The sequence below is a fragment of the Callospermophilus lateralis genome, chromosome 5 (assembly GCF_048772815.1).
Source record: "Callospermophilus lateralis isolate mCalLat2 chromosome 5, mCalLat2.hap1, whole genome shotgun sequence".
Lineage (NCBI taxonomy): Eukaryota > Metazoa > Chordata > Mammalia > Rodentia > Sciuridae > Callospermophilus > Callospermophilus lateralis.
In genome coordinates, this window is record NC_135309.1 from 136,890,628 (window position 1) to 136,910,108 (window position 19,481).

At 33.5% G+C, this 19,481-nt stretch overlaps 1 protein-coding gene across 3 annotated transcripts in view; it reads right to left on the bottom strand.

Annotated features, from left to right (window-relative positions):
- Positions 1–19,481, bottom strand: part of Cdh10 (cadherin 10) — a 106,486-nt gene that overhangs the window by 13,279 nt on the left and 73,726 nt on the right. For all 3 annotated transcript variants that reach the window (XM_076856178.1, XM_076856177.1, XM_076856176.1), the window contains exons 5-7: positions 16,989–17,176; positions 14,879–15,132; positions 11,099–11,235 (exon numbers count right to left, since the gene is read on the bottom strand). In XM_076856178.1, coding sequence (XP_076712293.1) covers positions 11,099–11,235; positions 14,879–15,132; positions 16,989–17,176 — 579 coding nt within the window. The remainder of the gene's footprint in view (positions 1–11,098; positions 11,236–14,878; positions 15,133–16,988; positions 17,177–19,481) is intronic.

The window sequence follows — 19,481 nt, forward strand, 5'->3', positions numbered from 1 at the left end:
AGCATCAAAATTTTCAAATAAAGTGATGCAGTTAAAATATTTTGATTTGTAAAGGAAATAAAAAATGTTCCTTATTTACCTTAGCTTGAGTAACAAACCTATAATAGTCACAATTGCATCATCTTCATTGTAGATTTTTCTAAGCAGTTTTATTGATATCTGAGTGTTTTAACATTTTAAAATCATGTTATAGTTATTCAGAATTAAATACAAATATCACAATCTTTAGATAAAATCCAACTTCTTTGAAAACTTTGACAAAGTAGAGGAACAATATTAGAAAATAGATAGAAATGTTGAAGAAACATCTGCAATTCCATGTCCCGTCCAGCACCACTGAAAACAGTAAAGAAATGGATACAACCTAAGTGTCCGTCAACTGATTAATGGATAAAGAAAATGTGGTACAAATACACAATGGAATATTATTTGATTCTGAAAAAGAATCAATTGCTGTCTTTGGCAACAATCTGGAAGTAACTGGAAATTGTTGCAGTAAGTGAAATAAGCCAGACACAAAAAGACAAGTACTTCATGATTTCACTCATATGTTAAATCTCAAAAAGTGGAATGCATAAAAGTTGAGAGTAGAATGCTGGTTACCAGAGGCTGTAAAAAGTAGAGAAGTGAGAAAAAATAAGAAAAGGTTGATCAATGGATACAAAGTTATAGTTACAAAGTAGTAAGAAATTCTGGTGTGTTTATGCTCAGGAGGAGAAATACAGAAAACAACAATGTGCTATATATTTTAGAACTCAGAAGAAAGGATTTTGGAAGTTTCCATCATAAAGAAATTATAAATATTTGAGGAGAAGCATATGTTTAACCTGATTAAACACCATGCCATATGTGTGTATATGAATATGTATATATTTTAATATAAAATATTAAGTGGAATCCCACTAATATGTGCATTTTTTGCTTTTAATGTATCAGTTAAAACTAAATTTAAAAGAATAAAAGGGAAATTTAGCTTTATAAAAGCCCAAAGAGTATATTTAACAATCTTATTAAGTGATATAAACCAAAAAGTGCTATGGATATTATCATTTGCCCTTACAAAATTTATCTGACTTCCTAATTTTAACTAAATAATTTTCAGATACAAAAAAATACTGTCATATGCAAATAGAATATATATTACTGCTGAAAAGAATTCTTCTTCCAGCTATGTGTAATTGTATTGTTATTAATATAATAATTTCAGCTTTTTAAAAATAATGTGTAAGAACTGATTTCTTAGCAGGCATATTTAAAGTCTGAAGTAGTAAAAAGGAAGGCAAATAGGATTCTAAATCTATCTGAAGTATATTCAACTTCTGTTCCTCTTTCCAAGAGGGAATTTAAAATGCATCTCCTTGACACTCCTCTTAAGTCTTAGCTCTGACTTCTTAATCCACATATATTCTGTTGACAGGTTCTAATTTCCTGTATGTATGGCTGCATGCCCTCCACCTTTTCCTGCATCAAGTGGCTGAGAGTTCATACCCTGGAGGTAAACTGAGCTTCTTTTATATCCAAGTCCACTCATGTTCACGCATTGTGACTTTGCCCAATGCCTTATTACTCAGTATGTGTGAAAACACAGGGCTTCTGATTTCACATAGTTATTTGGAAAATTAGGTGTGATAAATCAGGAAAAGTTCTTGTCAGAGCATCAGTTTGATGACTAGTACTTCAAACATGTTAAATGTTATGAACATCATCTTTATTACCAATATCATGTATTAATGGCTATTTTATAAGTGTTTGTGCAATCTTTCTCCATGTAATGCATTCACACATTAAAAACCTGTTAACAAGTTTTCTCACAATTTACGTGGGTCTGAAGAGGTGCCCATTGGGAAGAAGAAGAGGGAAAAGAAAAATAAACAGAAAAATATTTTCCATTGTATCTGCACCTTTATCTGTCTCATACTATTCATAAGACCCAGAGGTAGAGTACTCACCAAAAATGGACCCCTGACTCTCTAGTTACCTGTTGCTATGAAGAAGAGTGGAAATGCACACTTCTTCCATTTCTCTAGAACATGCTCTTTACTGCTATAGTAAGTGGACATAAACAAAATGTGTATTTTCAATATAAAGTGTGACATAAAAGTAACTTTTGTTGGTAGCAATTCAATCACTAGCTATGTCACAGAAAACAAGAAGAAAAAGGAAAGTTTCAAGCCTCAAAAATGGCTTTGTTAGACTTTGCCCTAACACAATATGTAGATTCTTTAGCCTCTTTCCAAATAGCCCAAGGATCTTCAAATCAAAAGCTAAAGCCACAGGGATGAATGTCTTTGTAAAGAATTGGGTCTGGCATCACCTATTAAAAAAGCAATGTGTGTGATATATATATATATATATTTGCTGGCAAATGTCATGGCTTATGTATAAATAAACAAACAAGCATTCTGAGAATGCAGAATCATACAGAAGAGCTGCTGGTGTATATTTACCACTTGAGTCTCCCTCAGAGTCCTTCAGGAAAGCAGGAGAGTAGCACAATGTACCAGCAACAAAGGATCTTAAAATGTGTATGCTGAGGTGAGACTATGTCTAGAATTCCAAAAGCTTTTGCAAATCTCTAAATAGAGAAGTCTTCAATTATTGTCTAGATACCCCAGATTTTCAAAAAATAGAACTGTATGTTGCACATGCTTAGGACACAACTTTTTTTTTTTTTTTACTAATATGTAATGGAGTCCTTCCTTCCTATACCAAGCTCCATTGTCTTCAGCATGTATTGAAATGATTATAGCTAAATTTTCTTGAAGGAACTCTTCGGCTGCTACAATAAATGTGTTCTGAAACTTCAAGTTTATTATTAAGACCCTGATTATGTCCTTAATTTTAGATTTTTTTTCATTCTCTGCATGGCATTTTAAAATATTTTTTAAAAACGAAAAGGGGAATTATGCCATGGAATAATGCACTAAATAATTACTTGCAGTAGATAGCACTTGCCACATGATGTGATACATTGCATTGGAAAGTAGAATTAAACTGTTTGAGGCAGGGTCTGGAAACACATTGGTAAGAAGTACATTTGTATGTCATTCTGTCCTGCTCCAGGCGAGGTGTGTGACATGCTTAGCATAAAACCAGTGTTTAAAGTCTCGTAAAAACAATTCCCTATATGCAGTTTCCCTTTCACTCTCATTGCTTAATTTAATTCCCAGAATAGCATAATGGGACCCTGACTGGTGTTGGTTTGGCAGGTAGGTATTTCCAACAGTTGTGCCACAGATTGAATTCAGTTAGTGGCAAAAAATAGGTTCAGTTCTTAAGAAGAGGTAATTGGCTTAGCTTTTTACTGAATCATAATTACTTCAACTAGCTTTAGAAGTTAAATTTCTCACAGTATCTGAAATGGAAAGTGCAATTCCAAGCTCATTGGGCCTGAGAAAGTATCTTGAAATGAGCAGAGCACAAACAACCTTACTTTTGGAATGAGGAGAATCATGTTGGACACAATCAACTCTTAGGATGAAGACAGAGAAGTGACAGCTTTCATAAAGGAAAACTCCAACAATTGTTAGTATTAACAGGTACCACTGTTTATATCTCATTGTGATGAAACTGGATTTTTTAGGGTTGGTTTGTATTTCAGAGCCAAATTAGAAAGATAAACTAAATCTATTACTTTAGCTTGAAGCTTTGAATGATTGCTGATGATCTGCCTAGCCTAGTTACACTCTTCAGAGGCACTTGGTGATTCAGACCTGATGTTTTGCCTTCCCAAGTTTGGAATGGTTACTTCAAATAACTTGACCTTGATACCTATTTGAGGATTCAGCTTAGTATTTCAGATGTGGAAATTACCAGCTTGCTATCTGACCATGACTTAACTCCTGATGAATATTTATTTTTAAAGCAGTTTGAATTGCACTGCTTCATGTTTGTCTCAGTATGTAATCAGAAATGGAGCAGGTTTGTGAGACCTGAACATGTGATTTCACCTGTTGACCAGGACCTCCCATCTTAAAGAACCCCACACTAGACTGAAGAAGCTACTGTTGAATTTCTTAATACTTTTTGAATAGGCCATCTGTCATTTCAACTTGAAAATGAGTTCCATAAATGATGCTGGCCATCCTGTGTTCAGGCAACACCTTTTGCAACTAAAGAAAGAGGGGTTTTGAATCCTTGATCTCTGTTTAGAGTTTGAAGAAATTTTATAAATTATGTGTAGAATTATTAGAGCTAGAACTGGAATAACCTGTTTTAAGTCCCAATTTACTACCTCTAGCATTATTTCAGAAAGTTTCAAAAATCTCCAGATTTTAGTTTCTTCTCATTTAAATGAGGCTAATTTAATATATTAGCAAGATGAAATGTAATTTAAAATTCTTAGAATCATAACCCATACCTGGTTTATCATAGATTCACAATAATAGTGTTGATGTAAAAATTTAACATCTCAGTTGTTTCCTCAAAAGAGAAAATTTGCAGTACCCATTCTACTTGAATGTTATTAGTTAATAATATATGTTAGATTTACAGATACTTTAGAGTAGCAGAATATGCTAACCCAAAATATATCATTTTGCTATAAGGATTACGTTGACCTAAAGACATTAAGAAAAAAAAAAAAAGAAAAAAAGTAAGAAAGAAAGAAAAAGAGAAAATCAAGGTTGAGGATATAGTTCAGGTGTAGAGCACTTGCCTAGCATGTGAAAGACCCTGGATTCAATCCCCAGCACTGTAATATAAGATAACATAAAATACAATAGTATAAATCGAATGTACAAGAAGGATACTCTGAACCTTTCCTTTTTTTTTTTTTCCTGAAAGCAGAAGAAAAAACTCTTATATGAAAAGTATTCTTACATATCATGAAGACAGTGACATTCTTAATATTGAGAAGGACAGGCAATTAAAACAGAGAAAATTCTGTACAAAAACAAACAAAAATGAACATTCTGTAAATATTTAGTTATTTTTTCACTATTGCCTCTTTTTGTTCATCTTAGTTCAAAAGTATTCAGGCTTTGCAACTTTTTTTGGTTCCTCATTTCCTTAAGAATACTCCTTATTACATAAATCTTAAATAAATGTGTGTGCCTTTCTCCTGTTAATCTGCCATAATATCAATTTAATTTTCAGACGTGGTAAAAATTCTAAGATAGCATAAATGCAATTTTGCTTCTTTTACAATACCTATAGTCATCCCTCAGCATATATCTAAAAGAAATACTGAAAAAAAATAGGTTTTTGAGGAATCAATTTAAGATTTCAATTAAAACTATAATTCGTAGACCTGCCTGTGCGGAACTCAGGCTCACAGGGGAGCCAGTCTACGCCTCTCTTGCAAGGCAGACACTCACCAGAGCCTAGCCTCTGACTCAGGACTGACTCTTCCCACCAGCAGACTAGTGTGCCTCAGGCACAGGACCGCCCCTTCCAACCAGCTGACTACCATGGGAGGCCAAGCCTAGTGGCCCAGATCCACCCACACCAGTCTTTGAGAGACCCAGGCTCACAGCTGGCCTAGTAAGTCCCCCCCCCACACACACACCTTCCAGGCGGGGCCAGACACCTGCCAGAGACTAGCCTGTAATGCAGGAACTCCTCTTCTGACAAGTAGACTACTAGGGAGGTTAAGCCCAGAGGCCTAGATTCAACCACTCTAACTTGCACAGATCCAGGATGCAGTAGTATGCATTTAGGGACACCAGCAGGGTCTGGAAGCCCAACATCAAGGTGAGGTACAGACAATCTGCATAGGTACTAAAAGAATATAGGGAAGAAATTGTAATATCTCAGATCCACACTGCAAGAAAGGAGGACACATAGACAACATGGAAAAACAAGTGAGGAAAGTGCCCCAAACAAACCAGGACACTATAATAACAGAACCAATGGACAGTGCAGTTGATGAAATGTCAGAGAAGGAGTTCAGAAGGTTCATAGTTAAAATATCTGTGAATTAAAGAATAACTTAAATGAGCAAATACAGGGAAAAAATGATCACTCCAACAATGAGATAAGAGAGCAAATACAGGTAGCAAAAGATTACTTCAAGAGAAAGATTCTGGAAAAAAAAAAGTCAAAAATCCTTGAAATGAAGGATATAATAAATCAAATAAAAAACTCAGTAGAAAGCATAGCCAACAGACTAGATCACTTGGAAGAAAGAATACAGAAAATGGAGACAAATTATACAATCCAGAAAATAAAGTTGATCACTCAGTGAAGATAGTGAGAAACCGTAAACAGAACATCCAATAATTATGGGACAGCATGAAAAGACCAAATCTAAGAGTTATTGGGATAGAGGAAGGCACAGAGTTTCAAACCAAAGGAATGCACAATCTCATCAATGAGATAATGTCAGAAAATTTTCCAAGCATGAAGAGCGAATTGATAAAAACAAATACAAGATCCTTACAGGACACCAAATGTACAAAATCACAATCAATCTACACCAAGATACATTATAATGAAAATACCCAGGATACAGAATAAGGATAGAATCTTAAAAGCTGCAAGAGAGAGGAATCAGATCACAAATAGTGGGAGACAAATTCAAATATCAGCAGATTTTTCAACCCAGACCTTCAAGGCCAGGAGATCATGGAACAACATATACCAAGCTCTGAAAGAAAATGGATGCCAACTAAGAATCTTATATCCAAGAAAAATAAGCTTTAGATTTGATGATGAAATAAAAATCTTCCATGATAAACTAAAAGTTAAAAGAGTTTACAACTAGAAAGCCTGCACTACAGAACATCCGCAGCAAAATATTCCAAAAGGAAATGAAAAACAATGTTGAAAATCAGCAGAGGGAGGGATTACACTAAAGGAAAATCTAATCAGAGGAGATTCCAAGTCACATTAAATACTAAAAATAAACAAAAATGTTTGGGAATACAAATCATGTCTCAATAATAATACTGAATGTTAATGGCCTAAACTCACCAATCAAAAGACATAGATTAGCAGATTGGGTTAAAAAAAGAAAAAGAAAGACCCAACAATATGCTGCCTCCAAGACACTCATCTCCTAGAAAAAGACATCCACAGACTGAAATTAAATGGTTGGGAAAAATCATAACACTTACATGGACTGCGGAAGCAAGCAGGGGTTTCCATCCTTATATCAAATAAAGTAGACTTCAAACTAAAGTCAATCAAAAAGGATAAAGAAGGACAATATATACTGCTCACAGGAACCATACACCAACAAGAATTAACAATTATAAATATATATGCCCCAAACAATGGAGCATCTACATTCATCAAACAAAATTTTCTCAAGTTTAAAAGTCAACTAGACCACAAGACAATAATTTTGGGTGACTTTAACACACCTCTTTCATCACTAGATAGATCTTCCAAACAAAAGCTGAACAAAGAAACTATGGAACTCAATAATACAATCAGTAACTTAGACTTAACTGACATATATAGAATATTTCATCCTTCAACGAGAGAATACACTTCTTCCCAGCAGCACATGGATCATTCTCTAAAATAGACCATATACTATGCTACAAAATAACCCTTAGCAAATATATAAAAGTAGAGCTACTACCCTGCATTTCGTCAGATCATAATGAAATGAAATTCGAAATCAATGATAAAATAAGAAATAAAATCCACTCCAACACCTGGTGATTAAATAATATGCTACTGAATGAACAGTGGGCTACAGAAGACACCAAGGAGGAGATTTAAAAAATTTTAGAGGTGAATAAGAACACAGATATAACATATCAAAATCTCTGGGACACTATGAAAGCAGTTCTAAGAGGAAAGTTCATTTCATGGAGTTCATTTCTTAAAATAAGAAAACGTTAACAAATAAATGACTTAACATACATCTCAAAGCCCTAGAAAAAGAAGAACAAATCAACACCAAAAGCAGCAGAAGATAGGAAATAATTAAAATCAGAGCTGAAATGAATGAAATTGAAACAAAATAAAAAAATGAAAAAATTGACAAGAACAAAAAGTTGGTTGTTTGAAAAAATAAATAAAACTGATAGACCCTTAGCCATACTAACAAAGAGAAGAAGAGAGAAAACCCAAATCACTAACATACATGATGAAAAAGAAACACAACAAACACTACAGAAATATAGAAGACAATTAGAAATTATTTTGAAAACTTGCACTCCAATAAAACAGAAAATATTGAAGACATTGACAAATTTCTAGAGTTATATAATTTGCCCAAATTGAATCAGGATGATACACAGAATTTAAACAGCTCAATTTCAAGTGATGAAATAGCAGACACCATCACAAGTCTACCAATCAAGAAAAGCCCAAGACTGGATAGATACACAGCCAACTTCTACATAAAACCTTTAAAGAAAAACTAATACCAATACTCTTCAATTCATTTCAGGAAATAGAAAAAGAGGCAGCACTTCAAAACTCATTGTATGATGCCAATATCACTCTGATTCCAAAACCAAGCAAAGACACATCAACAAAAGAAAACTTCAGACCAATATCTCTAATGAATACAGATGCAAAAATTCTAAATAAAATTCTGGCAAATTGAATTAAAAAACATATCAAAAAGATTATGCACGACAATCAAGTAGGATTCATCCAGGGATGCAAGGTTAGTTCAACACATGAAAATCAATAAATATAATTCATCACATCAATAGAATGAAAGATAAGAATCATATGATCATCTCAATAGACTCAGAAAAAGCATTTGACAAAATATAGCACACATTTATGTTCAAAACAGTAGAAAAACTAGGTATAACAAGAACATATCTCAATATCCTAAAGGCTATCTATGCTAAGCCCCAGGCCAACATCATTCTAAATGAAGAGAAATTGAAGGCATTCCCTCTAAAAACTGGAACAAGACAGGGATGCCCACTTTCATTCCTTCTATTTAACATAGTTCTTGAAACACTGGCCAGAGCAATTAAACAGATGAAAGAAATTAAAGGATACACATAGGAAAAGAAGAACTCAAATTGGAACTATTTGCTGATGATGTGATTCTGTACCTAGAAGACCCTAAAAGTTCCACCAGAAAACTTCTAGAATCAGTAAATGAATTCAACAAAGTATCAGGATATAAAATCAACGCCCATAAATCAAAGACATTTCTGCATATCAGTGACAAATCCTCAGAAAGGGAAATGAAGAAAACTACCCCATTCTCAGTAGCCTCAAAAAATTTGGAATGAATTTAATGAAAGAGGTAAAAGATACATATAATGAAAATTACAGAACCCTAAAGAATGAAGTCAAAGAAGACCTTAGAAGATGAAAAGATCTACCTTGCTCTTAGATAGACAGAATTAATATTATCAAGATGACCATACTTCCAAAAGCACTCTACAGATTTAATGCAATTCTGATCAAAATCCCCAAGACATTCTTCATAGAAATAGAAAAAGCAGTTATAAAATTCATCTGGAAAAATAAAAAGCCCAGAATAGCTAAAGCAATCCTTAGCAGGAAGAGTGAAGCAGGTAGCATCACTATACCAGACCTTAAACTATATAGGATAGAGAAATAGTAACAAAAACAGCATGGTATTGGCACCAAAACAGACTGGTAGACCAATGGTACAGAATAGAGGACACAGAGATTAACCCACAAAATTACAATTATCTTATATTAGACAAAGGTGCCAACAACATGCATTGGAGAAAAGATAGCCTGTTGAACAAATGGTACTAGGAAAACTGAAAATCCATATGCAACAAAATGAAATTAAACCCCTATCTCACACCATGCATGAAACTCAAGTCAAAATGGATCAAGGACTTAGGAATACAACCAGAGACTCTGCATATAATATAAGAAAAAGTAGGCCCTAATCTCCATGATGTGGGATTAGGCCCCAACTTCCTTAATAATACTCTGGTGGCACAAGAATTAAAATCAAGAATCAATAAATGGGATGGACTCAAACTAAAAAGTTTCTTCTCAGCAAAAGAAACAATCTGTGAGGTGAATACAGAGCCTACATCCTGAGAGCAAATCTTTATCCCTCACACATCAGATAGAGCGCTAATCTCTAGGGTATATAAAGAACTCAAAAAGTGAAACATCAAAAAAACCCAAATAACCCTATCAATAAATGGGCCAAGGACCTGAACAGACACTTCTCAGAAGAAGATATACAATCAATCAACAAATATATGAAAAATGTTCATTATCTCTAGCAATTAGAGAGATGCAAATCAAAACCACTTTAAGATTTCATCTCACTCTAGTCAGAATGGCAGCTATTATGAAGACACACAACAATAAGTTCTGGCGAGGACGTGGGAAAAAATGTACACTCATACACTGCTGGTGAGACTGCAAATTGGGACAGCCAATATGGAAAGCAGTACGGAGAATCTTTGGACAATTGGAAATGTACCCTCTATTTGACCCAGCTATCCCTCTCCTTGGTCTGTATACAAAGGACTTAAAAACAGTATACTATAGGGACACAGCCACATCAATGTTTATAGCAGCAGCACAATTCACAATAGCTAAACTGTGGAATCAACTAGATGCCCTTTAATAGATGAATGAATAAAAATGGAATATTATTCATCAATAAAAGTGAATAAAATCATGGCATTTTCAGGTAAATTGATGGAATTAGAGAAGATAATGCTAAGTGAAATTTGCCAATCCCAAACCATCAAACACTGAAAGTTTTATTTGATATAAGGAGGCTGATTCATAGTGGGGTAGGAAGAGGGAGCATGGGAGGTACAGACGAACTCTAGATAAGGCAGAGGGGTTGGAAGGGAAGGGAGGGGGCATGGGGTTATAAATGATGGTGCAATTTGATGATCATTATTATCCAAAGTAACATGTATGAAGACATGAATTGTTGTGAATATACTTTGTATACAACCAGAGATATGAAAAATTGTACTCTATATGTTTAATAAGAATTATAATGCATTCTGCTGTCATATATAAATAAATTTTAAAGATAAATAAATAAATATAAATTTCTTAGAACAAAAACTATAATTTGTATAATTTGTATAAGCAATGAATGAATTATTTTAGTATATAATTAAATCTATAAATATATGTTAAATATACAAAACTAAAATATACAGAATTATAAACATAAATATGTATTATAGACATAAAGTCATCTTACTGATTTCAGCAGCTATAACAGTAAGATTGTGCCATTGAGATAGTTCACGGTCAAGTGGTTTTGATGTGTAAAGCGATCCATTTCCAGAATGTATGTTAAAGATCCGATCAAGGTCAGTATGGCGATCCAAAGAAAATCTGAACATAGAGGCCAAAGAAAAGCACATGGCAGTGTTACTGAAGTGTTACAGGCGAAAATGGTAAAATTAAAAGACACACATATTACTAATAATTATCAGAAGAAACACAGTACTGATCTAGAATGTAGAGTTTCATGAGTTAATCACAGAAATACACTCTCTCCAAGTACTTGGTTCTGTATTGAAATGCTAGTCTTCTAAAATCTCTGCTCTTAAAATCATTGTCTATTTTCATGTGAACTAATATTGATATATTTGACCACAACATAGTATGCATTACATGTGGTTACATTGCTTTTTTTAGTAGTGGAGAATTACTGCAGTAATCCATTGCAACAGATCAATCGCAGAAGCTCAGATTTTCCTTAATGACAAAATTGGTGATAACAGTAGGTTCATCAAACTGGTTGGGCATCAACTAATGGTGTTTTGGAGCTTCAGAGTATGATATATACATAGCTTCAGTTTCTAACCACATGTATTATAAAATGTATAACTTTAAAATAGTACAATTCCAGATGAGAAATCTTCATACATCTGTATTAAAATAGGCAGCAATTGGTTATTGTGGCATTGTATTGTATATCATTCTGAAACCTAATACCAGGTTTTTCAATCTTAATGATGTCATTGGGATAAATCCCATTTTTAAAAAATCACACTACATGTTTTAGCCTTCAAAAATAAAGCAAATAATTTTATCCCTATATCTAGAATAATCCCCAAATTCCACCCCAGATTGACAAAATTAGTTTACTACTGAAAGACCCAACATACATTTTATCTCCTCCTTATAGTCTTCCATGATCACCTAAATTTCAAGAATCTATCTGCTTCCTACCTAAAGTAACTGTACAACTATATCTGTCATTTATCTCATGTATTTGAAATTTGTTTCATTCCAAATCTAAAACAGGAATTTAAACTTGAAAACAATGTGCCTACTGACCACTATCATAATATATCTACTACTGTAACTTTAGTAGGCATTTAGTGAATATTATTTGATTCTCATATTCTTCTCCAATAGAATGAAAACTCCTTGAATAATATGTTAATATCTGATATGGTTATCTACAAATATTTATCCAATGTAAGAAAGAATGACAGAATTATTAGGAATTTTGGCAAATAGAAGTTCCCTTATTTCTATAGAAATGTGATGTGAAGTTGAAATATGTATATTAATAGAAAGTTTTTGTTATCATGTACCATGATTTTGCCAAACACAGTTTTTGTGTTTTTCTTAATTAGTTTTTTGCAGTTCAGTTTAAAGAAGCAATAATAAAATTTAGAGTATTATGTGATATTATCTTGAAGATGTAGAGAAACTACAGCCCTTCTTTTTCAAATATTATTCAAAATATAATTTTATTTTCTGATTCTTAATCACCTAATTATATGTTAACTTTCATTTTTCTTTTAAAATCATTTCCAAGATACATGTTTTCAGTAAAAATTTTTTGATTACTGCATTACCATTAAGGATATATGACATAATTTGTAACATGTCCAGAATGACACATAAATACATTAAACTTGCAAGGCTATTTTATTTCTTTGAATATATAAAATTGTCCTTTTATATCCACTGGGGATTGGAACCAATGCACATTCTCCTTTAAATCATTTCTAGATTGTTTATAATACCTAATATAAGGTAAATGCCATACCCTACATAAGTAATTGTTGTGCTATACTATTTAGGAAATAATGACAAGAAAAATGTCTTCATACATTCAGTACAAACAATATCTTTCCAAAAACTTTCCATTGATTTTGTTTGAATTGGTAGATGCAGAACCTGTAGAATATATAAATTTACTACATATATGTGCATATTTATCCACAATATTTATATTTATTTGATGATATACATAGTATATTATATCACATGTATACATTATATCTGCTTGTTCTACAAAAATAATAAGATATAAGAGTATGGCTTCCTACTTTCTACAACAAGATGATACAAAGCCATACCTATTGGCATTGTATATTCTATACATGAATGGACTCTTCCTGGTCCTTTGATTTGTGTTTTCATTAAACATTATATTTATTGTGTTTTTAAGTATCTACATATAGATTTTAATATAAAATAGCCATCAATCTATGTGAGGATGGAATGTATATTTCCCTTTGTGGAGATATATGTTTATATCAGGACTTAATACTAGTCAACTTAATTTTGTCTCATTAAAACTCTGATGTATCATTTTTTAAAAGGACCATTTTGAAATCAGGGACCCAGAACAGAGACGGCTGACGTTAGTTAGAATTTCTGGCAAGAAAATGCTTGGTAAGTATTTAAGGGGTAAAATTAAACATGTATATTAGTTATTTTAAAGCTTAAAGAAAAATTCAGGGAATGCAGCCACTTAGATGAAGACAAGTGGACTGGAGGGGTGATATTCATAGGGAAGTCCTGCTGGCAGATGGGAGTAATATGTGAATATTATGTACAGTTTTTTCTGCAGCATGTAAACTGTGATGCTGCACATCAATCCAAGAAATAGTATTTATGCATAATTATATAATTAAATAAAACCATACATACATTTGTCACTGTATATAGTATGACTTCACTTGAAAGTGGGCAGAATTTATAGAATTTTCAAACTAAGTCTGACCAGAGTCAGGTGAATGAGTCATGAGTACATACAGAAATTGTACAGCAAACCTTTAAACTCATACTTTACTAGCTCATGTGGAAGCAAAATCAACCTGCTGAGAATTAAGGAAACAAATGAAATCCAGAACACATGATGGAAAAACAGACTAAAGTAAGCGTTCACTTTGATGATGAATATTAGGTATATCTGGGTTTCCTTGCTATATCAGTGCAAATGTCAATGCAAACTTTGAGTCTTTCTCATTTTTATGTGTCTATCACATCTCAGGTGTTTTGATTGCCATAATAAAGAAAAATGTTGAGTGACTGATATTACTGGAATGTCCTTGCATTTTTTGAGACAGCTAAACAACAACAGCAACAACAAAGCCAAAAACCAAGAACAATGCAAAAATTCCCTTCTTTGATGACTAGAGTATAAGTACAATTTGTAAAAATTATGACAAAACTGAATTATAGCACAATCACATTATTTTTAACTGTTTATATTTATCTCACATACAAATATCATGGCTTGGTTGCATCGTGAATGTACATCTAAAAAAGTATTCTTGAGCCCAGGCGCAGTGATGTACATTTGTAACCCTAGTAGGAGGTTGACACAGGAAGAGTTCAAAGCCAGCTTCAGCAACTCATTGAGACCCTGTGTCTAAATAAAATACAAAATAGGCTGGGGATATGGCAGTTTTTGAGTGCCTCTGAGTACAATCCCCAGTACCTCCTTTCCCCCAGAAAACAACAAACACTTTAAGGAGACAAACAGATGATACAAGCCAGACTTCAGTCTACAGGATGTGATAAGAATAAGCTATAACCCTTGTGCACACCTGCTCCCAGATATTTAAAGCCAATTTACCTTAAACACTGGGCTCACCAAATTTATGTATAACTTACAGAAAAACTCCTGTAGTATTTTATTGCATTAAATGTTTCAAATAGAATTTCATAATCTCTATGTGAATTTCAATTTCTTCTGTTTCATCTCAAACACAGGCATAATTACCTAATGGGGCTGGAAGCAGAGTCTGGATCCCTTGCCATTACAGTCCCGATTATTGTGCCCACTTCAATATCTTCATGAACCTCAAAGAGGTAGGAGGACCTGCTGAAAACAGGAGGTTCATCTATATCTTCTATAGAGATTTTCACAATTGTGGTATCTTTGAATGGTCCTAGATAATAAAAACGTGGGTCCACATGGGTATTTTCTGCTTCAACCTTCAGAGTGTAAAGTCTCCGGCTCTCATAGTCAAGTGGCTGTAAAAAGACAAATGTCATTCAATTAAAGTGAGGGGAATTGTATGACATGCTCATTTCAAGTTAGAGAATGATTTTTAAAATCCAGGTTGAATGCACTTGATTTGCTTATTAATAAGTTTAGAAAGTAGCACAGATAATTATATAATCCTTAAATATTGTTTAGGATTCAATTTTTACTTTTTATATATTCAAAATGTAACACTTAGGAACTTAAGAAAATGAGATTTTAAACCTTGCAAAAAATTGGGCTAGATGTTCAAACCTATCTCATAGGTGGTGATTCCCTACAAAAAAAAAAAAATGGACTGGAAAATTATGTATATGTTGGCATGCACACATGTGTGTTTTGAGGTATTGGGTACTACTAAATTTTTGTAAGCAAAAAAAGTGAAGCTGGGTGTGGTGGCATACACCTCTAATCCCAGCAGTTTAGGAGGCTGAGGCAGGAGGACTGTGAGTTCAAAGTCAGCCTCAGCAAAAGTGAAGTGCTAAGCAACTCAGTGATACCTTATCTCTAAATAAAATACCAAATAAGGCTGGGAGGGGCTGTGGATATAGCTCAGAAAGTGGAGTGCTTAGTTTGCATGTGTAAGGCCCTGGGTTTAATCCCCAGCATCAAAAAAAAAAAAAAAATAGCACTAGGGTTTTGGCTCAGTGACTGAGTACCCCTGAGTTCAATCCCAGGTACTAAAAAATTTTTTAAATTCTAAATTTACAAAATCTTGGTGATAAATTTCCATACTTGCTTGAAAGAGTCAAAATAAAGAAAATCTCAGGAATAAGAAAGGACAATATCCTGTACAACCACAAGAATGAGAAGTTATACTTCATGTATATATAACATGTCAAAATACATTCTACTGTCACGTATAAGTAAAAATAACACATAAAAAAAGAGAGCACAGATTTAATAGCAAGTTGGCATGAGGATGCATTAATAAACAAAAAAAGGGGCTTTAAATATCAATATAGTTTAACTGTCACAAATAAAGAACTATGTCTCTCACCTCACATTCACTCTGAAAGATAAGTTTTATTAACAGAGAAAACATTGCTGAATCAGACTTCCTCCATTTTCTTTTTCATTTTTAGATGCACAAGATTCTGTTTGCATGAGTGCTACATTCTGGTCATGGAAAATAATAAAGCTGCTTTGCCCTTTGCTGGTCACTGTTTAATGAAGGTTGAGTACCTCCTGCCTTGCCATGCACTCTCAGGATAGTTTTCTTATTAACCAGTGCCTCAGTGGTTACTTGATGCTTGGCATTTCATTAGAAATTATTTTTTTTTTTAAATTTTCCCTGCATTTTCTCATAAGATGGCACTGATCCTACAATAACGTAACTGGTTACCTTAAAATTGTATCACTGAACATATGTTAGCAGAAAAGTTTAATTTACATAGCATAAGGGGAAATGTGAACAATTGAATTATGTTCCAATCCATTCTGTTTTTATTAGCATCTCTAGTTATTGCTTCATGAATCTGGATGGTGTACTACATTTTATGCTTCCAACTATAATGATATATTGATCTTATTAGATATTAAGCATTTTCTTAAGAAAATAATGTTATTATCGTGGCCTTTTATTAATATGACTTGAAAATATAATCACACATACATTAACTTTTTAAATTTTGTAAAATCTCAAGACTCATGTTTCAATTAATAGAAGCACAGTGAACATGTCTAAGAAGCTTTTGGCTTTATATCCTTCTTACTTAAGTAAACTATGAATTACATTCAAGCACGGCAGTGATATATCTTTTAATGGATAATGCATGGTGAAAAGTACATAATGAAACCTCAACTCTGTAAACACACGATGCTTATTTCTGCTGACGCAGAGCACCTTTTTCACGGTTATGATGCCTTCCTGGGTGTCCTTCTCAGTTATAATGTCAAACATATCAGTCCCATCACCATCAATAATTCGGTATTCTACTTCAGCATTTTTCCCAGTGTCGGCATCGGTTGCTTTCACACTTCCAACAGCTGTGCCAACTGGGGAAGATTCAAGAACCCGAAGATGAATGGTGTCTGCAGAGAATAAGAAGAGATGAATAGAGAGATTTCTGAACAGAATTTTCAGAAGTAAAATGTATATGAGAATCCTGTAAATCTTAAACTCCACATTAGATGTTGATGGATTCATTCTTTGAGTATACCAATTATGGTTAACATTCTATTAAAGTCTAGGAGCATGAGGGCTTTGACTTGTGTGTGTGTGTGTTAAAATGAATACTGAGAACCAACCTCTAATAGTATCAGTTGTTCTGGTTTTGAAAATAAGCATGTTGTCTTTTTTTTCATTTGCTTTGAGTGCAGTTATATATCTATGTGTGTTTATACAATCACAATAAATCACAGGATATACAGTGACTATTTCTATTTAATTAATTTTGCTATGCTGTATTTGGTAATTTTCTTCTCTTCCTTTAGCTGCAAGACAGAACGTTCCAAAATTCCAGTGAAATCAGCTGTAACAGGTAGGAATCTTATTTCTATTTGTGACAACAAAAAACAAAGGAAAGTCTATGGCAGAAATATCAAGATGCCCTTCTCAGAGTGAGAGAAAAAAAAAACAAAAAAAAACCCCACAACACTAAAATCTGACAAACTCTCCTTCCTTCCAGAGCAAAACAAGAATTTATCTAAGCCCTTGGTGTACCTGGATGTGCTTCCAGCTTGAACAACCTCTACTGCTAATGAGATTTATGTTTAGCACCTGGTCATAAACTACATATTTCTGACAGGTTAATCGACTGGAAGCACAGTTCTGATTATTGCGCCTTCTTGCTCATAAACCTTAAGTAATTCTCCTTAATATACATAATAAAGTTCAGACCTCTTGTCTAGCCATGTTATTGCCTACATATATCTTTCCTAACATATTTGGCTTTTGTTCACTTTCATGAAAGATTTGCATCGAACTAGACCATTTAGTTTTTTCTGACCCCTACTTTCTTTCCAACATCATTCTATGTATTTCTCTCATGCTATTTCCCTCAAGTAAAATCCTCTCCCCATTACCCAAATATATTTAAAATGCAGTTTGTCAGAAGAAAATAGCACTTTCATGGGCAAAGCGCTTCAGGAATGGTGTTATGCCAAGGGGTTGGGGGCAGGGGGCGGCTCAGAAGAAATAAACCTGCTGACAGCATGATTTTAGAAATCTAGCCTCTAGAACTGTGAGACGATAAATTTCCTTTTCTTTAGGCTACCTAGCCTATGGAATTTCTGTGGCAGATGTAACAACCTAATACAGGCATATACATTCACTCAGTTTTAAAAGTAATTTTCTAGGAGAATATTGTGAAAACTCAGTTTTCATCACATACCAGTCGGTCTCAGAGGGTATTTTCTTACCTTTTTCTCTGTCTCTGGTATCACACTATGGAAAGTCAGTTAACTCATTTCTTGACTACTCTCCTACTGCCTCTCTTGGCCTTTTTCATCACTTCACTTTGGAACACCTGAGCCCTGGGTATTTGGATGGTTCCCTTGATCACCTCCTTCAAGTACTTGCCCAACTATGACCTTCTCAGAAACATTCCACCAGTAACCTAATTGCAAATAGACTGGTCAGAAGCATTAATCCCAGTCGTGCTTCTTACCTCTTTCCATTGCCAGGCACTATACTATCTACATACCTATTTATGTATGCCACAAGGACATAAAACATAGGCTGGTTGCATTTTTTCACCAATGTTTTCCCTCTGAATATTGTAAGCACTATATGATGATTGCTCCCATTTTACTTAAGGTACAACAAAAGATCCATAGGCTGACTTTTCCTAATTTTGCTCTTTCATTCTCTCCCTTAATTTATACTAGGAGTAACATCTTTCTCCTTGAGGTTTTCCTACATGTTTTTCTTACTTCAGTTTAATACATTTTCCCTCCTCATAAAAAATTACCCATTTAAATCTATAGAACTGCTTATTATTTGTTTGATATATGCCTGTATCATCAATCTTCTAGTGCAGAACTAGAACTCTAGCCTTCTTACTTCAAGAACTTTCTTTAAAAAATTAAATGTCATACAATCAGTACATCAACAAATCAATCTATTAAAATACAGAAAAATGTCCTTTGTGAAATGCAAAAATAATCACAATACAGAAAGAATACAAAAATGATCACTACAATACAGAAAGAACTCATTATGAAGGTCAACTGTTTAACTTCATTTGTTTTAGAAAGCCTAGAATCTGATCTCTGCTAAAAACCTTAGTATTTTTATTATCTATTTTCAAATCTACAGTACATAAGAAATGCAGCCAAGTTAATGTGTTCTCAACTAAGTATCAGTTAACCATCTCCAAAATTACAAATATATGAT